Source organism: Leptodactylus fuscus, chromosome 2, assembly GCF_031893055.1.
Source record: "Leptodactylus fuscus isolate aLepFus1 chromosome 2, aLepFus1.hap2, whole genome shotgun sequence".
Lineage (NCBI taxonomy): Eukaryota > Metazoa > Chordata > Amphibia > Anura > Leptodactylidae > Leptodactylus > Leptodactylus fuscus.
In genome coordinates, this window is record NC_134266.1 from 188,691,148 (window position 1) to 188,718,462 (window position 27,315).

General features: G+C 41.0%; 1 protein-coding gene across 2 annotated transcripts in view; it reads right to left on the reverse strand.

Annotated features, from left to right (window-relative positions):
- Window positions 1-16,019: 16,019 nt before the first annotated feature.
- Window positions 16,020-27,315, reverse strand: part of NALCN (sodium leak channel, non-selective) — a 356,507-nt gene continuing 345,211 nt past the window's right edge. For both annotated transcript variants that reach the window (XM_075265321.1, XM_075265319.1), the window contains 4 exons: window positions 20,030-20,180; window positions 18,575-18,721; window positions 17,131-17,248; window positions 16,020-16,595 (listed from right to left, as the gene is read on the reverse strand). In XM_075265321.1, the coding sequence (XP_075121422.1) occupies window positions 16,402-16,595; window positions 17,131-17,248; window positions 18,575-18,721; window positions 20,030-20,180 (610 nt within the window). In that variant the 3' untranslated portion in view covers window positions 16,020-16,401. The remainder of the gene's footprint in view (window positions 16,596-17,130; window positions 17,249-18,574; window positions 18,722-20,029; window positions 20,181-27,315) is intronic.

Below are 27,315 nucleotides of genomic sequence, written 5' to 3' on the forward strand. Positions count from 1 at the left end.
TAACTTTGAGACGCTTTAACTTACACAAATGATTTTGAGATTGTTTTTTTCGTAACACATTATACTTCATGTTAGTGGTAAACACTAATCAATATTTTTGCATTTATTTATAAAAAAACTAGGAAATTTGATGGAAATTTGAAAAAAATTGCAATTTTCAAAATGTGAAATTCTCTACTTTTCAGGCAGATAGTCATACCATCCAAATACATGAATAAATATTATCTCCCATATCTCTGCTTTATATTGGCATCATCTTTTGATTGTCTTTTAATTTATTTTGGACGTCACAAGGCTTAAAAGTGTAACAGCGATTTTCCAGATTTACAAGAAAATTCTCCAAACCAATTTTTTAGGGACCACTTCAGTTCTGAAAGTAATTATAAAGGCCTGTATAATAGAAACCCCCATAAATTACCCCATTTTCAAAACTGCACCCCTCAAATTATTCAAAACAGCATTTGGGATGTTTGTTAACCCTTTAAGCATTTCATAAGAATAAAAATAATATGGCAGTGAAATTTAGACATTTCATTTTTTTTCACTAATACATTCATTTAGACCTAAAATTAACACATTCACAAAGGGTTAAAGGAGAAAATGCATCTGATAGTTTATTGTGCAATTTTTCCCGTGCACAGAAATACCCCACATGTGGGTATAAACTGATTTTTGGGCACACGACAGTGCATGGAAGGGAAGGAGCGACACTGGGTGTTTGAACAGCAGATTTTGCTGGAATCATTTTCAGGCGCCATGCCTTATTTGCAGAGACCCTAGAGTACCAAAACAATGGAAACCCCCCAAAAGTGACCCCATTTTAGAATCCACACCCCTCACAGAATTCATCAAGGGGTATAGTCAGCATTTAGACCCTACAGTTGTTTCACAGATTTTACTAACATTGGGATGTGTAAATGAAAAATTACTAAAATGTCACTTTATCTCCAAAGTTTTCATTTTCACAAGGGGTTAAAGGAGTAAAAGCCCCCCACAGTTTGTTAAACAATTTCTCCTGAACACGGCAATACCCCATATGTGGCCATAGTATGCTGTATGGGAACATTGCGGGGCTTGGAATGGAAGGAGTGCTATTTGGCTTTTGGATGGCAGATTTTGCTGGAATAATTTTAGGTGCCATGTCTCATTTGCAGAGCCCCTAGAGAACCAATACAGTGGAAACCCCCTAAAAGTGACCCCATTTGGGAAACGACACCCCCCACAGAACATATCAAAGGGTAGAGTGAGCATTTTGACCCTACAGCTGTTTCACAGATTTTATTAACATTGGGCCTTGAAAATGAAAAATTACTTTTTTTCCAACAAACTGTCAATTTAGCCCCAAATTTTTAATTTTCACAAGAGGATAAAGGAGAAAAAGCTCCATAAAGTTCGTTACACAATTTCTCCTGAACACAGAAATGCCCCATATGGGGTCATAATCTGCTGTATGGGAACATGGCGGGGCTCAGAATGGAAAGAGGGCTATTTGGCTTTTGAAGGGCAGATTTTGCTGGAATATTTTTCAGATCCCATGTCGCATTTGCAGAGCCCCTAAAGTATCAATACAGTGGAAACCCCCTAAAAGTGACCCCATTTTGGAAACTACACCGCTCATAGAATTTATCTAGGGGTAGAGTGAGTATTTTGGCCTCACAGGTGTTTCACAGATTTTATTAACATTGGGACGTGAAAATGAAATATTACTTTTTTTCCCAATGAATCGTCCATTTAGCGCCATATTTTTAATTTTGCAAATAGTTTAAGAATTAAAAGCCCCCCACAGTTTGTTACACAATTTCTTCTGAACACGGCAATACCCCATATGTGGCCATAATCTGCTGTATGGGTACATGTTGGGGCTCAGAATGGAAAGAGCGCTATTTGGATTTTGGAGGGTAGATGTTGCTGGAATAGTTTTCAGGTGCCATGTCGCATTTGCTGAGCCCCTAAAGTATCAATACAATGGAAACCCCTCAAAAGTGACCCCATTTTAGAAACTACACCTGTCAAGGAATGTATCAAGGGGTATTATCATTTTGAGCCTAAAATGCTTCCTAAAAATTAATGTAAAAAATGAAAATTGAAATTTTTTAAAATATGCCATTTCGGTGCCCAATACGTTGCACCCACTTTGTGTTGTCAGAGACCTGCACTCCTAAAACTATTAAGGGGCCATCCCGGGGGTCAAAAAATTATATATGTGGGTGTAAACTGCTGCTTGGGCACACAGCAGGGCTCAGAAGGGAAGGACCACTGTAGGTGCCAGTAAACTGGAATTCACCAAGAAGTGACCCCATTTTGTAGGGGCAATTTTAGGGTCTCTGCAAATGTGACATGGTGTCCAAAAACGAAGAATCTAAATCTGCACTCCAAAAGCACATATTGCTCTTTCACATCTGCGCCCTGCTGGGTACCCAAATAGCAGTGTATGCCCACATGTATGACACTGGTGTACCCCAGATAACGAACTTAATGCCATATGTGGGTATAAATGGCTGTTTGGGCACAGCCGGGCACAGAAGGAAAGGAGCGCTATATTGGTTTTTGGAGCACACCATGCCACTTTTGCAAAGCCCCTGAATTGCCAATAAAGTGGAATCCGCAGACATGTCACCCCATTTTGGACACTACCCCACTGATGGGATTTATCAAGTGGTGTAGCGAGATTTTTTTAACCCTTGAGTGTTGCATTTATTTAGTTTCCAGAAATGAAATCGCAACTGATAGAGAAGTTAAAAATGAAAATTTTACTGATTCGCCATTTCAGTGTGCAACATGTTGTGCCCGACTTATGTCAGCAGAGTCACTCCAAAAACTGTTAAGCGGGTATCCTGGGCACAACAGCTTTTAGAGCGTTCATCTCTGATACAAGCCGGGCATAACATATTACGCACTGAATTGACGTATTCCTGGAAAAATGGTCATTTTCACCTTTCACAATCAGCTTCGTATTCATTTATGGATAATAAGTTATAGCAACACTTCGGGGTTAAAAATGCTCTCTGTACCCCTGGAGAAATCCTTCAGGGGTGTAGTTTCCAAAATAAGGTCTCATATCAGGGGATTCCACTTTACTGGCGTTTCAGCTCTGCAAAAGTGTCATGGCATCCAAAAAACAAACCGTCTGCGCTCCAAAAACCCAATAACCCTTCTTCCCTTCTGTGTCTGGCTGTGCCCTAATATCAGTCTATACCCACATATGACATTACGTCCGATATAACGGGTACACCAGTGTCATACATGTGTCATACATGTGGCATAAACTGCAGTTTGGGCACACAGCAGGGCGCAGAAGGGAAGGAGCGCTATGCAGCTTTTGGAGTACAGATTCAGATGTTTGGTATCTGGACGCCATGTCATGTTTGTAGAGCCTGTAAGGTACCAGAAAAGTGGATTCCTCAAAGGAGTGACCCCATTTTGAAAACTGCACCCCTCAAAGAATGTATCAGGGGGTGTAGTGAGGATTAGTATCCCAGACGTGACTGCACAGCGGATGGCGAAGAGGGAATATATAAGCTGTGCGGAGGACATTGCAAACACCAAATTCCCTACTATGTCCCAGTAGCTCCTATGATTGGGGGAGTCACTCTGGGGGTCACTTTGGGGGTCACTTCTGGTGTCTGTTCCCTCATAAGCTGTAAATCTGGGATGTCCCCTGATATCCGCTCGCACAACTTATATATTCCCTTCCTGCCGCAGCCAGTTGTGTTCTAATAATTTGGCGATTTTTGCGGACTTTTGTCTTCACATTATTAGATGCTATAATTTCTTTATTTTTCTGGTGATGTGGCCATATAAGGGCTTATTCTTTGTGGGATGAGATGCATTTCGTAATGACATCGTTTTTGGGTGTCTACATCGTATTGAATACATTTTATTAACCCTTTTTTGCTGGATTTAAAAAAAAATAAATCAATCCTGGCATTGAGTTTTTTAATTTTGCGCCATGCAGCGTACAGTATAAGTAACATGTGGCCTTTATTCTGCGGGTCGGTACGGTTACGGCGATACCTCATTTATATTATTTTTTTATGTGTTACTAGTTCTGCAGAGGAAAAACACATTTGGGGACATAAATTGAGGACATAGGTTGAGGGCTTATTTTTTGCGGGACAACCTGCGCTTTTTATTGGTACTATTATTGGATGCATATGACTTTTTGATCACTTTTTATAGTATATTTTGTATGGTGAGATGGCGAAAAATCATTACTTCCGGAGAGTTTTTTCCTTTTTTTTTTTTCCGGCGTTCGCCGTGTACATTAAATATTATTTCAGTTTTATTGTACAGATTGTTATGGACGCGGCGATACCAAATATGCATTGTTTTTATTACTTTTTAGTTCTTTTTTTATATAATTCATTTTCTATAGAGAAAAAGGGATTTTTGGGCTTTATTACTTTATTAATTTTTTTCATACACTTCATTTTATTTTTTTTTTCATTTTTTTTTTACTTTTTCATGTGTCCATTTAGGACACTTCAATCAGCAATACTGTGCTGATATAGAATGCCATGTGAGACAGCATGCACGTGTCCCACATGGCATTCCGTAGCAGGATGTCAGGCTGTGTAGACGCACAGCCTGACATCCGAAGGTCCTGGCAGGATCACCAGGTATGTGGGGGCTCCGGGCAGTCTGGGGTCACTGGCCAGACCCCAGACTACCTTTTACTGCTATCGGCACCCCCCGATCTCGCCGCGGGGGGTGCCGATCTGATTCAATTGTCGGCGGATGCCTTTCGATCGCGCCATGATGTTTCACGGCGCGATCGAAAGGGTTAAAACGTCCAGTCGGACTCAGTTCCGACTGGACGTTATTGAGGAAGGGGTTAGGTGTTAGTAACACCTAACCCCCGTCCTCCCCGCACCCCTCTCCCCGCCAAGAAGGTACCTAAAGACAGGACGTATTTTGACAATAGTCCGGTCTTTAGGTACCTGGACCGCAGGCCGTAAATTTATGTACGGCGGTCCTTAACCGGTTAAATAGCCCATACTACAAATTGTCGAAAAGTACAATATATGTTTTGTGTTCAATAAGGATAAAAAAAATTCAGAGCCCAAATATATGATATGAGTTTACACACCAACAATGTACTTGGTTTTATTCCATGAATAAAGTGATGTGTTGTACGCTAACCAATGGCCATCCTGCCCATCAAATACGTCTCTCATAAAATGCTGAATTCCTCAGCTGAGAGAGTGGGGGGAGCAGTTTACAAGGTGTGTGCCGTGTTGCTCACTCACTGTATTATTGATAACAGTTGTGAATACTATAGTTCTATCCATTTCAAGTATCTGAGATATGGCTTCAGCATCCATAACCAGTGCTATCAAGAATAGGGGGAAGGGTGCCCTGGTCAAAGTTCGCATCAGGGCCCACAAGACTTTAGTTACGCTAAATATTCCATCTACAGGCCATGTATAGAATAATGCAGACAAAAATAGTAGTGTTTACCATAGCAATTAATGAGATGCCATTGTAATTTCACAAGTAAAGGTTAGATGTTAAAAACAGACATCTAATGCATATAACTTACTGAAATACATTAACCTAAAAAAACTTCCTAGAATCTCCCCTTCTTACTGAATAGTCTAGTGACCTGGATGCCATATACATTGCATAATAGTCTTTATGGCTCACATCAGCCTCACATCAGCAGGGGTCATGCATGTGGAACTGAAAGCAGATTAACAAACATGCCTTTAAAGGGACCAGTTTAAAGATGGCAGACAATCTTTGAAGGCCTTTGTAAGTGGAAAGATTTGGAGCATTCCAGCTTTCTAACAACGATACATGGATTCAAGCTAACTATAAATAACCATGAACAAAGAACGGCCCAGTTGCCAATATTTTTCTCAGTTGGTATCAAATGAAATTCATTTGGCAGCTGCGGGAGTTTTTATAGTGCTAATGGAAGTTATTTTCAGTTATCACGTCAGACCATAAGTATACAAAGGTGGTAATTTCTCTTGTAATCTAGCGATCGGTTTATGCGTAGGGGGTATGCTTTAGACTAAGCTTTTATCTTAAGAAATGCTAAAACCATAAACAACAAGAGGATGACAACCTAGATCACTCTGACAGGAGCTAATTTGTGACCTTCAAATCTGCCATGATCTTCAGGAAGAATTTTCTGCCATAATGCAGCATTTAATCTTATGTTAATAAGGAGATTACTTTAAATTAGTCTTACCTTTGTAATAACATTGACATGAATGCGTATACAGTATCCTTCTACATAACAAAGACATTCAGGGATGACTATTTAAGTAGCTTCTCTCTACCTGTTCCATGTACCGTATTTTTCGGCCTATAAGACGCACTGGACTATAAGAGGAGAAAAATAGGGAAAAAAAATTTTCAGGCAAAAAATGGTAAAATATTTAATATATGGGAGTTGTAGTTTTGGAACAGCTGCAACATTGACAGGTGACCCTGCAGCTGTACGGGGATGTATAGGGCGTTTTTTTTGTGGGGCCAGGTGTAGACCGGGCATTTTCAGACACAGGGATACCTAATATATATGTTTCACAGTAATGTTATACTTTTATATGTATTCTAGGGAAAGGAGGTGAACTTTTATTTATTTTTATTTTTTATTATATTTTTTTAAGTGTTTTTTTTTTTTACTATTTTAATATCCCCCGCCTAGGGGGCTTGAACCTGCAATCATTTGATTGCAAGTCCCATAGACGGCAATACAAGTGTATTGCCGTCTATGGGAGATTCTATACATTACTATCGCGGAGGGTCATAGACCAGCCGCGATAGTAATATATATCTATGACAGGCCTGGGAGCCTTCATTAGGCTCCCGGCTGTCATCGGAACAGGTCGGCTCCTGCAGCCTCGCCGTGCAGGAGCCGGCCTGCATCACTAAAGGTATGAGGCCGGGGGGGGGGGGGGGGGCTAACTGACTGTCGGGACCTGTGGTGGAGGAGTGGGTTTGCAGCATGGCCGCGCTACTGCCACCGCTGGTTTTCTTCAGCGGCAGTAGCGCGGCAATCCGCGGGCCCCGGCAGCTAAGACAGTCCCCGGCATCTGCTGTAATAAACCGGCGGATGCCGGGGAGTGTCTTAGCTGCCGGGGCCTGCAGTATTGTCACACTTCTTCCGCTGAAGAAAACCAGCGGTGGCAGTAGCGCGGCAATCTGCAGGCCCCGGCAGCTAAGACACTCCCCGGCATCCGCCGGTCTATTACAGCAGATGCCGGGAACTGTCTTAGCTGCCGGGGCCTGCGGATTGCCGCGCTACTGCCGCTGAAGAAAACCAGCGGTGGCAGTAGCGCGGCCATGCTGCAAACCCACATTCAGACTATAAGACGCACCCTCATTTTCCTCCGAAATTTGGGGGAAAAAAAGTGCGTCTTATAGTCCGAAAAATACGGTACAGTGAGTGAAGAAATGCATCTGCCATGTGACAATATGGAGAATGTCTATGTATTATTTAAGCACTTTCAGCATCTTAACCCCCAGTACACACCACTATAATATTGTGTGCAAGTCGGTGTAAAACAGAATGGGCAACACAATGATGGCCCCCTTGTGCAATCCAAGTCCTCTATGGACCCTATCAATCAAATAGACAAATATCAAAACATAAATAAGACTTGCTCCATATTTTGCAGCTCCATAAAAAAAATCCAGTCGTGGACATGGGGATATAATAATGAATAGGTATATATGCTAACCATCATTATGTATGCATTGTGACTTGGATAGCACAAGACCAAAAGGTGTGGTTTTCTGCATGGGGCCTTACAACTAAGACCTGGTTCACATCTACGTTCAGTATTCTGTTCGGGGAGTCAACTTGGGGACCCCCGAATGTAAAACTATGCGCATTAAACAGCGGTTAGCTAAGAAACCACATGGACCCCATAGACTATAATGAGGTCCGTGTGGTTTCCGCTCGGTGTCTGCATGAATTATGTGGAGAGAAAAGTACTGCAAGCATTATAGTCTATGGCAGGGGTCCTCAAACTGTGGCCCGCGGGCCACATGCGGCCCGCCAAGCACTTCTGTCTGGCCCCGCCGACGCCAGCAGGCGTGCATTTATAATGAAGCTCCTGGGGAGCTCGGGCCAGGCCATGGAGCGCACTTCACTTTATCTATTGGAGGGCACCGCTCCTGATGTCTGTGCGACCTTCTCTGCCTCCAGCCCAGTGTTTGAAAAGTTTGAGGACCCCTGGTCTATGGGGTCCATGTGCTTCTTAGCTAGCTACTTTTTAATGCATATGGGGGGGGGGGGGGGTCCCCAAGCGAACTCCCCGAACAGAATACTGAACGCAGATGTGAACTGGGCCTTAAATCCCAATAACTGGTTCTCTCAAAGTGTGTTTTTATCATGATGCAAAATTTTGACATGGGAAAACAAAACTGAAGAACTAAGAACAACATCTACTTTTAGTGAGTTCACATCACGTCTCATAGTGTTAGCTGACCTGTGTAGTGCATAGGCTAAAACAGAAGCAAACAGAGGTATATGAGTGTACTTATTAACCCATTAATAACGCTCAGACCTTTTTTAAAAAAAAACAAACATTTTTTCTCTTTTTGATGTGATTATTAAACATGATCCTTTTTATGCAAATACAACTTTTATGACAATTTATATTTAGCATTTTGTGGACCTTTAAGGGACAAAAATCAGAAGTTTGACATAAAATACAGATAAACCATAAGTAAAAATCCAATTCTCATTTAAATTCCCTTTTTTCACAGTTATGTGAATCCGGCAGTTCTTTCTGGAAACACTTCTGATGGTTGCAAAGCATATTTTTGAAGAAATATGTCTTCAGTGTTTGCCAAGTCCCTGGCATAGTCTTTAGAGATTGTCACGCTCATCTATTATTTAAAAGAAATAAAATGCCAAGTGACATATACGTAAACTTTTCAGTATTGTCATTTTAAAAGCAACCAAACAAGAAGAAAAAAGCATTGTTTGTATTTGAATCATTTATTGGTAACCCAAGCGTAGCTTCATAAGAAATACAATATTAATTCATATTTACTTACATGTATAAAGGACTACATTCACTTCCACCCACAACAAAATGACAGATTTCCGTCTTGGTGGATACATACTTTTAAATCCTGACAAAACACAGCCTGAGATACAAATTTCAATAGATTTAGATCATTTATCATTTTTATAATACAACAGAGAAATTCTGGTTCGTGAGTGCAAAAAGTTAAAACACTGGGGGTCTTTACCAACGCCCAGAGCATGTGCTTAAGTGATGAAAAGGCTGATGATTCTTTTATGCATTGGCATCAATACACTGGCAGCCTATCCCATTGCTTTCATTTTCAGGAAGGGTTGGCACAGTGAGAGGCAATGAATATCTATTATGTACAAGCCTTATAAATGGCAATTGTAGATGACGATCTTATAGACAAGAATTGTAGAAGACAATCCTATAGGCAAGAATTGTAGATGACAATCTCATATGCCAGAATTTTAGATGAGAATCTAATAATGAAAAGCATTGTCTCAGAAAAGGAAACCCTTTGCACTGTGCATATGTCCCATTGGTGTATATGGGCTTCATAGAAGGAGTCCTATGTTCATGGCACCCCTTTATTAGTCAGACTAAAAACGGTTAAGTAATAGTAGCACCTATTCTAGTGGCCTCAGGCCTGGCCATACAATATATTGTTACCCATTTATTTAAATAGGTGGCATTGTACATAATGCTACTTTTCCCTGTAATGGCTTCTGGATGGACAAAACTTCCCCTGGAAATGTAAGCTAGAGCTTTTCCTAGAGATGTGGTTGTCTTGGTGAAAAAATCCTACAAATGGAGTTTTTGAGAGGGACACAAAACTTTGAGTACTTATAAAAAAAAAAAAAGCAAAAACCATGCATCTTATAGTTCATTTATTGGTCTGTCTGCAGAATTAACTGCTGCTGTAATACAGACAGTAGACAGTCAATGCCTCCTGCCATGTTTCACTAGTGAGCAGGCAGGAGTATGAGCATGACCACACAGGAAGTTTAGGAGAGAATTTTTGAGAAAGGATATCATCCGAAACGCGTCAGTCTGACGCTACATTCTTGTTGTGTGTATATGTTACTACCTTTTTGAAGATTTTAAAACAATAAAGAAGAAGTGTGTATTTTCCACTATGGCCTGGCTGGATTCAATTTTACTTGTGGACAAGTTTAGGAGAGGGCAGGACTTAGCTTCCATTGACTACCCTGTTTTCCCGAAAATAAGTCATCCCCCAAAAGTAAGACATAGCAGATGTTTTGTTGAATTGTCTAATATAAGGCACCCCCTGAAAGTAAAACATCCCCCAATAATACGGTAATAATCTTTCTGCGCAAAGATTGTATGAAGAAAAACATTGCAGCCAGCTAAACACTGTGCGCGATGTTCCGTGTGCACAGGTATGCCGGCTGCTGACGCTGCTGCGATACTTTGTATCCGCTGTTCCTGCTGCTGTAGGATGAGCTGGGAAATGTCCGCTGTGCATACACTAAGCATCGTATGCGGAGTGGAGTTCACTCTCCCAGCTCATCCCACAGCAGCAGGAACAGTGAATACAACATACGGTATCACAGCAGAGGCGGCAGCCGGCTTTCCTGTGCACATGGAGTACTGCACATAGCGTTCAGACGGCTGCAATGTTTTAGTTCATACAATCTTTGTGCAGTAAGCAGATAAGACATCCCCTGAAAATAAGACATAGCATGTCTTTAGGACCAAAATTTAATATAAGACACTGTCTTATTTTCGGGGAAACACGGTATAAAGAAGCTGAGCAGTCCAGAGTATTACATCAGGAGGAAGTAAGTAGTACATGTTTCTTGTTTCCATTTACTTTGTCTCTGTTATAGTACCAACAGGTTTCCTAGGACCCTTAAACTTATATCTGTCAAATTAAGGATAGTATTCCGCAGGTATAGATAATATTCAGCAGTGCCTATTACAGCATTACCTGCTATGTTAGTCAGTTTTTCTGGGACCCCAAAGGCCAAATGTAACACGGTATGAGATTTATAGAGCAGGGAGGGAGATTCATTTAGGTAAATTTTTATCTCGGCAATCTCTATTACAGCTTGACATGTTATGTTACCCAGCTTTCCAGGGACCTTAAAAGGCACATCTAGCAAGTTATGGATAAGCGTGTGGTTTATGAAGGTATTCCTAGCATTTAGCAGTCAGTATTACATCATTATCTTTTATGTTACTCTGAAAGTCAAATCTGGTAAGGTCATGATTTTGAAGCAAGGAGTGGGAAGTATTTAGGTATTTTTAGTATTCAGCAATCAGTATTACCTGGTACGCTACCTAGCTTTCCATGAACACTGAAAGACAAATCTGGCAAGATATGGCATAATTATGGAGCAGGGAGGGGAATATGTAGATTTAGTACCATTATCTCTATTACAGTCCCATGCTATTTTACTCAGCTTTATAAGAACCCAGAAATGAAAGTCTTCCAAACTATTATGCAAGTAGGGAGATTTATTTAGGTAAATTTACTATTCAGCAGAGCCTGTTACCCATCTTTCTCAGGACCAGGTAAAGCAAATCTTCCTAGCTTTGCTACATAAAATATGGAAGATTTGCAGCATCATAGGGAATCTTACCCATCTATCCCAGGCAGCTAATTATTCTATAACATGAGAGTTGTGAATTCATCACTTCACAATTTAGCAGATCTGGTATTCTGCAGTCCAGGAAATCTGGGGAACAACTTGGCCAGGGCTGTGGTCACCATTACTCAGTTACTGCTTACTCAGTTTGGTATTAAGAATATCTCTCCACTGGTTGTTACCCAGCTTTCTAAAGCTCTTGAAAGGCAAAACAACCTACGTTTGCAGGAATTATCAAAACACAACCAGACAGATTTGCCATTCAACAGTTTAGGGAGGTTGGGTGACTTTCCCTGTGGAGATGTATTGTTGTCACTATGAATTAGAGAGGCACAGCCGGCTGGCGAACACTTTGTATACTCCTACTGTCGTTTATACTACTAATCTGATGCCACCCCGCTACATTTGTGTCACCCCCTCTACCTCATAGATTGTAAGCTCTTGCGAGCAGGGCCCTCAGTCCCATTGTGTGAAGTGATTATTTCTTTGTAATGTATCTTTTGTCTGTACTTGAACTCTACAATTTGTACTGTGCTGCAGAATATGTTGTTGCTATATAAATAAAATGTATTATTATTACTGCTGGTACTTTTGTTACTACTGCTGGTAAAGCATCTGTTACTGCATCTATTTCATACTACCGGTTAACTTGGGTAATTCCTTCCAAGAAAATGGTCACCTTCACTATATAGACAAAATGTGTGCAGTCTCGACCCAGCCCTCTCCTCCTAAACTTACTGGCTTACATGCACTAGCATTAGAGGGTGAGCGGGAGGGAGAAGAAGGCATGGCTGCTGCCTTAGAGAAGAATACACTGCTTTTCTATTTTATTTTTCATATTCTGTAATTGTGGTATGGAACAGAAGAGGACCTAGAGAAATCAGAAGATGTGAGATGCCATATAGTATAATCATTTATTCTTTATCCTTTATGTTAGTGCTCCTTCAACAATACACCGTAGGATAAGATCATCACTAACAGAATTGACTTTATTGGTTATTTTATTTTTGCTTCAATTACTATTTGATTGTTTTCATAGTGACTATAAACATTGTCACAGACCAACCATCTTAATGTTAGCGCTCAACCCTGAGCAAAGGGCTTAAATAAAAACCTGTCTCATGTAGACCTATTTTGTTGCACCACATCTATTCGTTGTATATGACCCCCAGTGTGTACAGAACACAATGATGTATAACTTTGTGTTATCTGTCAATACAAACCTGATCACACAACACAGCCTATATGAGGCAAGCAAAGTACTGCTGAGCCCAAAGGCAAATAACACAGTGAAGGCATAAATTAGAACATTTGTTTTACATTACAGTCTGATGCACAAATAACAGTAAAAAAACACTGAAAATTACAAAAATGTTGTGAAATAAAATCAACACAAAGCCCGAAAACACATAAAAAGAAACCGACAAAGTAAGTACAGAAGCAAATGCAATTCATTTACTTTTCACAGTTATTCAAGTTCCTTACAGGTTTCATCTTATTAATGAAAATCACTATATATTTACACCGTTTTTAAAGCTTAAACATCTTTTCATTGCTATCTACAGTACATAGTGAAAAATAAAGACTAATCTTAAATAGGTCTTATATAAAAAGAATTCTTCATAGTAAGTTTTTGGTGAGCGTGGTTCATGTTAGTATTCTCTCCAACCTCTGCGGGCTTTAAAAGACTATGCAAAATCATATGAACCGCCAAAGTGTTTGATACTTCATTTTCTGATATCTTATATGAATATTTGTATAAGATAAAGAAATAATATTTCATGATTTTTGTTAGAAAGACTTAACTAATAATTTTTATTGTAATAAAACATACAACTTCACTTTGAGCAGCAAACACATCTAAACTGCATACAAATATCAAAAAGGATTTTTTAAAATGTAATACATGAAATATTTTATTCAGCGCTGATAGACTTATTTTTGTATGTTGCTGATGGTGTACCTTGCCTATTAGAATACACAATCGCTCCTGTCCTGAGGGGAGCCGCTCTATTAATAGGGTAGAGCAGATACGAGGAATTCAAAGTGGAATATCTGAGAAAATAGCTTGCAGTCAGATTAGCTATGGAACTCGCCAAGCCCAAACTAAATTGCCTTGTTTTTTTATTAATAAAAATACTATTGGTATGGAATTGATGCAATGTAGTTTCTTCTACCATACATCCTTAGAACTATAAGAAACTAAAAAGGATCATTTAAAAGGGATGCGTCTATTTTAGTAACTAGTTGTATTCCCTGTAAAAATTCTAGAGTATATTTCCTCTATATTGTACAGTTCTTCTGTTGTATCTGCTATAAATATATGAATAAATTGACAACTGGGTGTTATCAGTTGGGTGTGATCACCAACGCTATCTGGTCCTGTCCAATCATTGCTGCCAGCATCGCCCTCTTGACAAAAAGAAATGGTAACATTCATTTGTCAATTTATTCATAAAATTCTAGAAATAACAATATAAAACAGAGCTATGAAAAAAGATGCTTCAGAATTGCTATTTCATATGCATACAAGTATTTACTAAAAAGAGGCAAATCAGAAGTGGTGACAGGTCCTATTTAATAACATACCGTGTGTGTATGTATATATATATATGCATTGTAAGCAGAAAACAAGGAAGCCCCACTGCCAGGACATGAGCAAATGGCTGTAAGACTAGATTCACATCTGCTCTTGCTCACCGTTTGGGGTTCCATCCCCCATTCCGATTGAAAAATGCAGAAAGAAAAGTCCCCATTATAGTCTATCGGGTTCGCTTGGTTTCTGACGGAAACCGCTTTTTAAACACATTGGGTTTTGGTTTTTCGGGTCACCAAGCGGATCCGAAGAATGGAAACCCGAGCACAGGTGTGAACCTGGTGTAAATTGTGTAGGATTTGCAGCTGTAATCTATGTACAATATGTGTCCGTTTGTGTTCCCTCCCAGCAGCAACAGCACCCAAGAAATAAGGCATTACAGTTTGCCAATGAAGTTAATAGGTTGTCTATGTATGGACACGCTCGCTCCTCTGGAGCAGGGGATGCTCTTTTGTAGCCACTGACTAATATGCGAGGGTCCTAAATGGAAAACATCCCCTATCCCCCTATATTAAATTATAATCTCTAATTTGGTATTTGAGAATGGGTTTTCTAATCTAATCAAGTACACCTTTGTTATTTTCTGGTTGTTTTTATCTAGTATTTTAATATTCAGTTACACAAGCCTTTCAACCCTGCTGGTTTATAATACAGACTAATGTTTTCTTTAATATAAAGCAGTTATACACATTTCAGTTTAGTTTTTAAAGAGGATTTTTAAAAGCTTATCTCAATTTTATAATCAGAAGGGAAGATTCCTCTAGCATAAAAGATGTGTCGTACTAGATAGAGATCACTATAGCATTTCACCCAAAATACAGTAAAACCTGCAAATATAGATGCTTTTTCATGATAAATATACATCACACACAGAGATACTGTACACCAGAGTAGAATATGTTTCACAGTGCAGTGTATAATAGCAATATAGGTTTAATATACTGTATCTTTTACAGCTAAACTTTTATCTGGGCATCTGTTCTCTTCTAGGTCTATTTTAGGAGACTCGTCCCCACATCCAGACTTGCAAATCAACACATTTGTACCCATAAACCTTCTCCATTAGCATATCTACCTGTAGCATATAGCATATGGTCTGAGTCCAGCAGACTTCCCTGATATTGCTTTCCCGATGGTTAGTTCTTATATATAAAATTAAAACTTGCTTGAAAATGTTTCTCTTATTTCCTTCCGGTTTCCTAGACTACAAATTGGGTAATGCACAGTTTTTGATAACTTACTCATGTTCACGTATTTCAGATGAATACATATGGGCAGAACATAATAAGGAGGATCCCAAATATATGTGACCTCAAATTATGATAAAAATATAACACTATGCATACACTTCCCAGTATATTTAGATTCTATACATAATACAATAGCATAGTATTTCATTGATTCTTAGTTCATCTTTGATGGTTGGTTCACTTGTATTATTTCAAAACTACCATGAAGATTTTATTTTTAATGAAATTCATTGCTTAGAAGCAGTTCAAAGAGATTAATAAGAATAAGAAATAGTTTAAAGAAGTTAGCAGCTGTGCTCTACCTTAACCAACAGAAGAGAGCCTGTAGAAGATGATCCTGGTAAGACATTTTTGAGAGCTTCAACTTTTTTTTTTTTTAATATTATTATTACTATGATAGACCACAGTAAATAGATTACATTTACCTAATTTGTGGTGTGTCAGTGAGACGTGCTAAACAGATTGTTAATGAAGATTGTGGGATTGGAGCACAAAACATAGAGATCTCTATTGCAGAGATCGCTATCTTAAAAGACAAAAAAGAGCTCTGTGAGTCCTCCATTCTAGAAATTGGTTGAGGTCCCATGTAATGACTTTTTTGTAACCTGTGCTGGACATGTCTTCGAAATATCCACTCTGGCCACAGACAATTATTTTATCATCAGCTAATAGACACTGTATACTGTCTGGGTAATATGCTTATGGAAACCATTACTGATGCATTCTTTATTCATCTTCTAAGAAGAAAGAAACACGCCAGCCGCATCACTGTGTATTTTTCACCTTCACTGCTAACTCAGATACACTTCCATCTGTAATGTTCTTGAAATCCACAGACCACGAAACCCAGAAAATGAATGTTTAAGATTTGCAACACAGTATTAGCTATGCAAAAAGTTTTCTGTGCTGTTTTGCAGTAGTCTGGGCCCTGTTCTGCCTTATCCTTACATATCAAGTAGGTCATCACCACTTTCATCACTCTCCACTGTAAGTTGTCTTGTCCACCATTTCTTGACTTCTGAGCCACAAGATACAGCATCAGACATGGCATTCATCTTGCCCATTGCAGATATCATAGTTGTACGACCTCCAATGCGCAGGTTAACAGAAGATACAGAGTGACTTATAGGTTTTGGTGCTGTAGGACACAAAATATGAAAAATTTGTAAGATACTAGCCATATTACATATAATGAAAGTGATCAATTTAAAGATACCTCAAAGGTAAACTTAAAGGGGTTGTCCGGTGCTCGAATGTCCCCCAGCATAGTCCTGTCCTGCAGCTCTGCTGTTTTTTTCCAGCAGAAGTCCCTGCCACATGGTATATCATATTTTGTGATGTCCCGTGTGCTTTCCTTAGGCCAATCAGTGCCTAAGGAATGGGACACAGTATGTCACAGCTGGTGAGGACTTCCGGCAAAAGAAGACAGCAGAGCAGTAGGAACAGACTGCACTAGGAGGGCACCGGAGCATCCAGGGACAGGTGAGTGTTTGTTTTTTTTCACTTTCCCTGGCATAATTAAAAAAATCATTTTTATCCTGGACAACCTCTTTAAGTTGTTACTAAGTAAATATTGAAACCTGTGTAGAGTCATGGTCATGGTTCCAATTATTTATTGTAACTGTAAGCAACAATTATATCTGAAAAGTGCCAAAGCATTTAGTTTTGCCTACCTGCTGGCAGATGCCACTGGCCAACTCTTCTTGAACGCATTACACATTCTATAGAATCTTGATGATCTCTCATGAGATCAGAAAAGGTGGGACTTAGAAGCTTGGGTTGACCACTTGTCTATAAAGAAAATGCAAAAATATTGTTCTATTTGATATCTGCATCAAATATCAATACATTTTAAGTACAAATAGCAAAATTATGTAAATTGCTTTAAAACATTTTAAACCATACTTAGCATTAAAAGGAAAATCACAAGCACAGCTAAGGCATCTCTAAATGTGTATTTGATATAATGTAGCTCCACATGCTGGGAGTAGTTTGTATATTTGGGGTATTTTCCTGCCCTTTCAGCAGGATGGCTTTTCCTTCTGTGGATCTGTTTCATGTGCTTTGAACAATGGGCTACAGCTGCCCTTCCCCTACTGTTCCATGTCCTCTATGTGAGGATCCAGACTCACGCACTCTACAGTGTCTCTTCCTCCCTGTCTTCTATTTGCTATTTAGGCAGATTTTTGAGGACCAACATTAGGAAGTTTATGAAAATTAAAAGAGAACATACAGGTAGGCTATAACAGACAGGGAATCATGGATCCACTGTGCCACCTAACTAGTTTGACTTTGGGCTAACCCTAAGGGTGTTGTCTAAGTGGTCCCCTGGTTTTCACCCTTTAAACCTATACAGGAATCTGGTCTGCCAGTACAAAGCACCAGAAGGTCAGGCAAAAGCTAGTTAAGTTCAGTCCAATGGTCAGGGGCAGGCAGCAGAGTCATGTGAACCAAAAATCATACATGGTAGAACAGACGATTATGAATGATTTCAAAACTGGAGTCAGGAATCAAGGTGAAGTCACAAAACCAAAGATCAAAAATGAATAAACATGAAACCCTCGCAGGAACTGGAATCCAAGGACCTTTGTTGCTTAGGCACAATTCATAGGACTGAGCAGGATTAAATAGACATGAGCTGCTCTGGATTGGCTGCGCAGAGCTCACAGCTAACCCCTTCCCGCCAGAGGAATCTTTCGATTTTTGTTTTTAATACCCCGCCTTTCAAACCCCATAACTTTTTTATTCTTCAGTTCACAGGCACTTCGGGCAGCTTTGACTGAGGCACTAGGGGTCTTATAGCCCATGATCGGTGCGGGCACTGATTGTGGGCATTAGCGGTAGCACCAGGGATTTGGCTGTATAATACTCCTGAGCATGACAACCTTTAAACTAAAAATAATAGAGGCAGATCTTTTCCTCAGAAAACTAAGTTGTGAAAAGCCTCTGTTCTTTACCACATTTCTATTAGACTGTTTTTGGGAGCTTGCAGTGACCCTTGCAGGCTGAAAATAAGACAAGGCAAGCAAAAATTAAATAAATGAATTTAATAAAAAAATAAATAAATACATTTTGAATTCCTTTAACAGCAAGTTAGATCATTTTTGAATGAATTACCTCTGGTTGGGCATTATCTTGGTTATTGAGGCTCATGTCATCACTTGGCTGTGTTGTCTCAATACTAGGAGGGTTCCCAAACCTCTCTCTTTCTTGTTGTTGACTCTCCCGAAGACTGTGGATAATGCTGCAGGATTGTTGTTGTTTCTAAGGAATTCAATGTTATACATATAATGCATTTTCACCATCTTCTATAGAATGAACTTTCAAAACACATGGATATTAAGGTGTTTAGCAATATTATTTGGGCAATCCATCTGGGCAGAAAAATGTAATAAATATATGATATATAGACTGCCAGCCATCAAAGGAAATCACAGTGAAGTTTCGTCAATCTTAGGGTTGATTCACACTAGCGCTTGTATTCCGTCCGCAAGGAGTTCGCATGGAGACCCACCGGACGGAATGCAATCGCAATTGCAAGCGATGTGCTTGCAAAGCACATGGAGCCCATAGACTAAAATGGGCTCCGTGTGCTTGCCGTGCACTGCGCACACGAATGAATTGTGCGGGCAGTGCACGGCAAGCACAAGGAGCCCATTATAGTCTATGGGCTCCGTGTGCTTAACTGCACAGCTCTTGCATTAGCGTTGTTATTTCATTCGGGGGGGGGTCTCCATACGGACTCCTTGCGGACGGAATACAAGCGCAGTGCTGAGTGTGCAGCAGGGTTCAACGCACACTCAGCTCTGCTTCATCTCCAGTGTAGCAGTGCTGAGCGCAGGGCCAGCACTGCTACATCTCGGCATAGGAATGAATTGACCAGTGTTGTTTGGCCGAATGCCATACAGAGTACAGCATTCGGCCAATCAATGCTGGTTCTGCCGGAGGAGGAGGAGTCTAAGATTGGTCCACAGCAGTCTCCATTCTGGTCCGATCTTAGACTCCGCCTCCTCATAGACGAGCCTCTGGCAGAACCAGCGTTGATTGGTGGAATGCTGTACTCTGTATGGCATTTGGCCAATCAACGCTGGTCAATGCATTCCTATGGGACAAAGTCAGCTCGCGCATATCGCAAGCTGACAGGGATCCCGACCAGATAGAGCCCCAAAGAGCTAGGTGAGTGACATTCCCACCTAAATAAAGGTAATCCCTAGCTAACCCTGCCTGTAATCTATCCCTGTCTCACAGTCACATAGTTCACAGTCTCATATGAACTGGATATTAAATCCACTGTTCGTATAAATTGGAGGTCACCTGATTTAGCCAGCCAATTTTTCCGATTTTTTTTCGATGCCTCCATTGTCGTAGTTCCTGTCCCACCTCCCCTGCACAGTTATTGGTGCAAAAAAAGCGAAGGTGGGAGGGGAATCTAATTTTTAGCGAGTTTGCCACCTGGTGTTCGACTCAAATCGAACATCTTCAACAGCCTGATATCCGATCGAACATGTACTCAAACGAACGCTGTTCGCTCATCTCTAAACATAAACCATATGCGGACTTAGCATTACTCACTGCCCGGATACGTTTAAGACACTTCTTTAGCCACATGCGGATAGTTTGCTTAGCCACTTCTTCCTCTATCGTATACTCAAGTTGTTCCCGTGCTAGCAGTTCCTCAAGCTGAAGGCTCTTTCTGATATCCACAGATCTGTATGACAGCATGCTGTAGGAAAAAATGTCATGGTCATCCCCTACGGTCTTTATGAGTTCTTAGTTGTTTTCTATTTAAGATTTCCCTTTGCTCTTATCTCATTTTCAATACAGTTATATGCACATCTATGTGGATGTGTAAAATCATATCATGTACTTAGAGTATTAAGGCACTTTTGCATATAGATTGGAGGATTATAGTTTTTGTTATATATTATGCATTATTGACCTCTTATGGTCATTTCAGATGCTATCTATCTTTGGATTTCCCTGATGTCTCCTCCATTCATTTTTGTTTTCACTTAAATAATAAAGATATATTTTACTTGAAAGACTTTCGCTCTAAGCTCTTGGTTTTGGCGTTACATGTTTTGCTTACAACCCTTACTAGCCTGTTTGTTAGTAACATACTGTTAGGACAGTGCGGCAGCTGAGGCCGAAGGGTGGGGTCGCAGTCCGCTCCTCGGTTGTTGCGCTTTGCCAGCTGTCACATTTCCCTACGTGATTCTGTCCTACTTGCAAGGGTCAACTTTCCTTGCAGCAGCTGGACATGGCCGGCTGTCTGACTGACTGGGGTGTCAGCCAATGTGCGCATGGCTTGGGCAGCTGGGTTGTTTGCTTGGGATCACCCTTTTCCTATTTAAGGGACTAGATTCCTCAGCCTGCTGCCCTAATGTCATTCCAAATCCTGACTGCTGTGTTTGTGTGTGAATGGGTTCCAGTGTGAACAAATATTTAGTTGGCCTTCGATAGTAATTACCACTGAGTCAGTTAAGCCACTGTTAGTTGGGCAGTAAGCTGCCTTGGTTTGGTTGCACTGGTAGCACACACTGAGTACTGGTCTCTGTCTAGTTCAGAAGTCCTGACTAGACTGACTTGATTGTTTGTAGCAGCTGCTCTGAGCTGCACAGGCTTCTGATTTAACAGAGCACACCCGGTTGGTGTAGTGGGCTGGCAGTGATGCTAACTGCCAGACTTTGTTCACACCAGGGTGTTCTTGCGGCTCAGAGCCCAGTAGGACTCCGCAGGGTTTTTTGTTTATTAGTCTTTTCAATAACCCTGCTGACCATAACAAATACTAATGTTTAAGACTAGTCACAGTAATATTAACATGATATAAGGGAACACCAATAATCTAGATTATATCCCATATATATCACAGAATATCTAAATATGATAATATATTATAAATGTATATTGTATCCGTATGAGTCTGGTTGAGCGGGAGTGAATTATAGTTTTTACACTGACATATTTTTGTATATACTTTCTACATGCCATAAGTATGCCTCCAGTTTATATATCTTTGGTAATTTTTGTCATTTTATAAATAATTCATTGCCATCTCTATCAAGTCCAGCTATTTGTATCATTTAATAGATGCTGCTCCACTAATTTTGGCACAGTTAAATTTGTTTTTGCAGTCCCACTATTCCTGAGCAATAAGTGCTGTTAGTTTTGGTGCCTGTTACGCTACTTATCCTGTCTACTGTCAGGAAAGAGGGCGTGATGCTGAGCTGTGCCGCTATGCACCTCTGATTGGATCTTTCAATCACACCTCCTTTTTTGCTCTTGCTTGATCCTGCCTACCTGACAGTAGAGAGCCTAAGTAGCACTTCAGACAACAAGACCTTATTGCTCAGGAAAGGTGAGAGCTAGAAAAAAAACTTCAGCTGCATTGGAATCAGTGGAGCAGCGCCTATTAGCAGATCCTAAGAACTAGAGTTGGTAGTGAAAGGTCCTCTTTAAAGTGTAAGGTTTCTGCTTATTTACTTTATATTGAGAAACATAACACATGAAAATAAGAAAGCTGTTACATAATGTACAGTAAATATGTTTTAATGCATCTAAAAGATTTACAGGAATTTACTTCTAGAAAATGTACCTCTCTGCTAAGGAAATTCACACCATATCAATAAATTAATATTAAAAAAATATATAAGGGGCATAGAGGGCTCAACCAATTATAGCCAAAAGGGATCCAACAGTCCAAGCTGAAATAGCCAAAAAGACTCCTGGCTCCCACAGAAAGAGACAAAATCATAAAATAAAAAACCAGGACACTATATAGGTCTATAGCATATTTTATTGAATAAATATATGTGACAGGTAGAGACAGACTGCAGCCGTGATGTAAAATCATCCAGCACCTGTGGAGTTAAAGCTCTAACAAGAGACACAGGAAGTGGTCACTGACACAGCAGGGTGTGCTGGCAAGGAGACAGTGATCCAGGGGAGTAAAATAGGAAAAGGGAAGAGACACCATGTTGGTCCTGAAGCAAAGCTAGAAACTCTGGACTGTAGAACTGAACAGTGAGAACAGAAGTGAGTTTAGCTGAGCAGCTGAAGGCCAGAACTGATTGAGACATCCATCTTTCCCCAGTGATAAGTACAACTGCCAGTATACAGTGATATCTGTTATGAAAGACTCATGTACTGTATGTGATAGCTGTGGAGACTGTGTGAAGAGAAGAAGTAAAACCTTAACAACAACTGCTGTCTGGGATTGTCCCTTCGTCTAAGCTTTCTAATATCCAAGAACTCATATACACTATGTCCTACCTCGCCCCGCTGTGAGATGGACATACGACATTGGTGGCCCGTACGGGGATATTTAGAGACAAGATCAGACTGCCAGCAGTGGGATTCTGGGTAAAGACTGCCACAACAATTAAAGACACAGTATCAAACAGACAGCTATGGATGTTGAGACACGGCTTAACAGCATCAGTAAGTTGCTCCTTCAATTGACGTATGAGGAACTGGGTGCTGTAGCTGCACATGTGAAGGTGTCAGAAGAACAGGTTTCTAAGACATGCAACCATAGACAGCTCTTAACAGCCATCAACAAGCAAATGGATGAGCTAGGGGATAGTGAGGAGGAGGATGTCTTGTGCACATTCCTTAATGATTTAATGAAGTTCATCACCAGCTTGAGACCGGGGTGTAAAGAGGCAGTGCAGGACACTGAGAGGGAGAAATCCCTCCCACAGACTGAGCTGCAGGAATTGAAAGAGCAATTGGTAGCATTGAAAAGAGCTGTGCAAGAATCGACCAAAACCCCTGAACGAGCTGCAGAACCCAGCAGAACTTGTAGCCCACCCAGGTTAGGGAAGTCAAGACAACAGACCTCTCTAGCATCACAAATCACCATCAGGAAAGATTTCAAGATCCTGGGACAGATTGGAGAACGTGAACAAAAAGAGAAACTGTCTTACACAAACCTGATGCACCAGATAGAGGCAGGATTGCAGAAAGGCTATCTGCCGGAAGAAATTATCGAGGCAGTGGTAAAAGCTATCAGCCCAGGACTGAATTTGCGGAACATGCTAGAAATGAAAAGTCACTTGACCTTACCACAACTGAAAATGATCTTAAAAGGGCACTACAAAGAAGAAAACACCTCAGAGCTGTTCCATAGACTCATCAACATCTCTCAAGATACCAAGGAATCTCCTCAAAGTTTCTTGTTCAGAGCCATAGAACTCAAAGACAAGCTGTTGTTTGCATCCAGCGAAGTAGATGCAGAGGAAAGGTTTGATGTAGGACTAGTACAGAAGAAGTTTTTGAGATCTTTAGGAACCAGGTTAATAAGTAAAGACATAAAGTTGCAAATGAAGCAGTACCTGGAAGATCCTAACATTCCAGATGAAACCCTAATTGAGAAGATGAATGAGGAAGCTAGTTTGGAGTCTGAGAGTGAACAAAAATTAAAGAAGGGCTCTATAACTAAAATGACCAAGCTGGGCCAGCTGAAAATGAATATGCCTAGCGATCAGCCGGAAGGTAGGTGAGAAGATTCTCCTACACTTGCTGTGCACACCAAATCATCTTTGACAGAGAAAACAGCCGACACTAATTGGGAGAAAGCATTTGGGGAACTCCGAGCTGAATTAGCGGAAGTGAAAAAGTTGATTTGCGCTAAACCAGAGCCAAGACCAGTCAGATCTGGAGGGGGTTTTCAGAACAGAAGACGACCTACTTGTGAAGCATGTCGAGTGTCAAATCGAAGTGCCGCCTGTGTCCATTGTTGGGGGTGTGGTGAAGAAGGGCATTATGCCAGTGAATGTCCAAAGTCACGATCCCAGAGTTTAAAAGACAAAAGGTTGCTGGTGCGGGGCGGCTGGTAACCTCTAAGCAGATGAAGTCCCAAACACAAACACCACCCCTCCCCAGAACAGCTTCAGATATACAGAAGTTGTATCAGTGTTATCCCCAGGTGTGTGATCGTCTTCAACAGTTACAGCAAGGCGGACAGGGGCATCAACCACTCGGCGATCAGTGTGATAGTCTGATCAGGCATCCCCAGGACCAAGGACACTTCTCAGGTAGTGAAGTCAGACTCATTAGCCTAATTGGTGAGAAGTGCTTGATTCAATGTAAGCTAAATGGACTCCTAGTGAAAGCTTTGTGGGACACAGGAGCTCAAGCCAGCATTATAAATGAAGATTGGAGAAGGAGTCATTTGCCGCAAACTTGTCTTCATCCAGTTGCAGAACTCATGGGTCCGGTAGAACTCTATGGTCGAGCCGTGAACCAAACTGAAATCCCTTTTCTAGGTTGGGTGGAAATGATGTTTCAGCTGAAAGCTAAGAGGAACAACGCTATTGAGTTACTCGTACCCTTTCTAGTCACAAGTGATCCAAAGGTGGCTGAAGAACCGATCCTTGGGTACAATGTGATCAATGAGGTCATTCAGCAAACTAATTCCTTGTCACTGTTAATCGATGCCATAGCCACCTCGTTTACCATATCTAGCAAGGAAGTGGAGAAGGTGGTCAGCAGGATAAAGGAAGCACAGAACACAGTGAGGTTGACGGAAGTCAAGCTCGGCTCACGTCCAACCATCATTCCTGCGAATAGAACGGTGAGAGTGAAGTGTGGTGTACGAATGGAACCAGGGAGAAAACCACAAGAGAGACTGTTCGTACCGAAAGACTCTTCAGATCTTCCTGAGGGCATGATCCAAGGTGAGACCATATTGACTATACCTACTGGTGGTTTTGCTCGGGTGGCTGTGTTAGTGAGAAATGCGACAAAGCATGAAGTGAGGCTGAACCCCAAGACTGTGTTAGGTCATCTAGAAACTATTAAGACTGTGTATCCTGCCAATGTGAGACCAGCGCAGTTCTCTTCCATGAATTCGGTGGTACAACCCAGTAACAATGGTTGTCCAGTCGAAAGACCCGTACAAACTACACCAGAACTGTGGGATCCCCCAGTACCTCTGGAACAGCTGAGTGCTGAAGAATTGCCGGTAGTGAAACAGATGCTGAGGGAAGAATGCCATGCATTCTCTAAAGATGACTCTGACATAGGCTGTATACCCTCATTGAACCTGAAGATCAATTTGAGAGACACTACCCCAGTAGCTAAAAGTTATATGTCTATACCTAAACCATTACACCAAGAAGTGAAAGAATACCTGCAGGATCTAATCAACAGGGGATGGATCCAAAAGTCTAAATCATCCTATTCCTCCCCGATCGTATGTGTCAGGAAGAAAGATGGTACATTGAGACTCTGCTGTGACTACAGGGAACTGAATAGGAAGTCAATCCCTGATCGACACCCAATCCCTAAAATTCAAGACATGCTGGATAACTTGTCAGGAAGTACCTGGTTCTCTGTTCTTGACCAAGGGAAGGCCTATCACCAAGGTTTTGTGGAAGAGTCCAGCCGACATTTAACAGCCTTCATCACACCATGGGGACTGTACGAGGGGAATCGTTTACCGTTTGGACTTAGTTCTGCTCCTGCAGAATTCCAGAGAAGTATGGAAACATGTTTAGAAGGATTAAGAGATGACATTTGCCAGCCTTACTTAGACGACACGGTGGTACACAGCAAGACCTTTGCTGAACATGTCGAACATGTGAGATCAGTACTCCAACGTTACCAGCAACATGGAGTAAAGTTGACACCAAAGAAGTGTGAACTGTTCAAGAGACAGGTTCGATTTCTGGGAAAAATCGTGTCTGGAGATGGTTATACCATGGACCCAGCAGAGATCGCTCCAGTAATGTCATTGAAAGACGAGCCTCCATCTACAGTGGGGGAGTTGAGAAAGATCTTGGGATTCCTCTCCTACTACAGAACATATATAAAGAACTTTTCCCGGATTGCAGCTCCACTATATACCCTCTTGGGCGCGCCAATCAGCTCACCCACATCAGTAAATAGGAAAAAGACCAGAGGCGGGTCACAGCCGAAGGAAAGAAACACTGTTTCTGCGCAGCAACCAATCAATTGGACTGCAGGACACCAGGAAGTACTAGAAGAACTAGTGAATTATCTTGTGAAACCACCCATCATGGGATATCCAGATTTTAACCACCCTTTCGTCCTTCACTGTGATGCTTCTCAGGTGGGGCTTGGAGCTGCCCTGTATCAACGACAGAATGGCAAGCTAAGAGTCATCGGTTATGGTTCCAGAACACTGACAGCCGCTGAGAAAAACTATCATCTACATTCTGGGAAACTCGAGTTCCTTGCAATGAAGTGGGCTATCTGCGAACGATTTAGGGATTATCTGTATTACAGTCAAGAGTTTGAGGTTTACAGTGATAATAATCCTTTGACCTATGTCCTCACGACAGCAAAACTAAACGCGACTGGTCAGAGGTGGGTAGCAGAACTGGCTGACTTCAACTTCAGTATTAAGTACAGGCCAGGAAGATGCAATGCTGACGCAGATGGATTGTCTAGGATGCCGTTAGAGCCTGAAGAGTTTATGCAATCTTGCTCAGAGGAAATCTGCCTGGGAACCATTATGAGCACCACTCAGGCGATAGAAATTCAGAAGCAGGAATATACACCACTGTGGTGTCCATTGACAGTAGCAAGCGCTATGGAAGTGAGGGAACAAGATTATACCTCCATGTCCCTCCAACAACTGTCAAAAGAATCTATCAGGAAAGCGCAACAAGAAGATGAAACAATTGGAAGAGTCCTCCAGTATATGGACCAGAACAGGGTTCCAGGAAGACGAGAGAGGGAGTCGGAATCACCAGAAGTAACTACTTTACTGAGAGAATGGTCAAAGCTATACTTCAGCTCAGACGGTATCTTATACCGTCAGAGAGGACTGAACCAACAGTTAGTGTTACCCAGAGTATACCACAGATTGGCTTTCAAAGAACTTCATG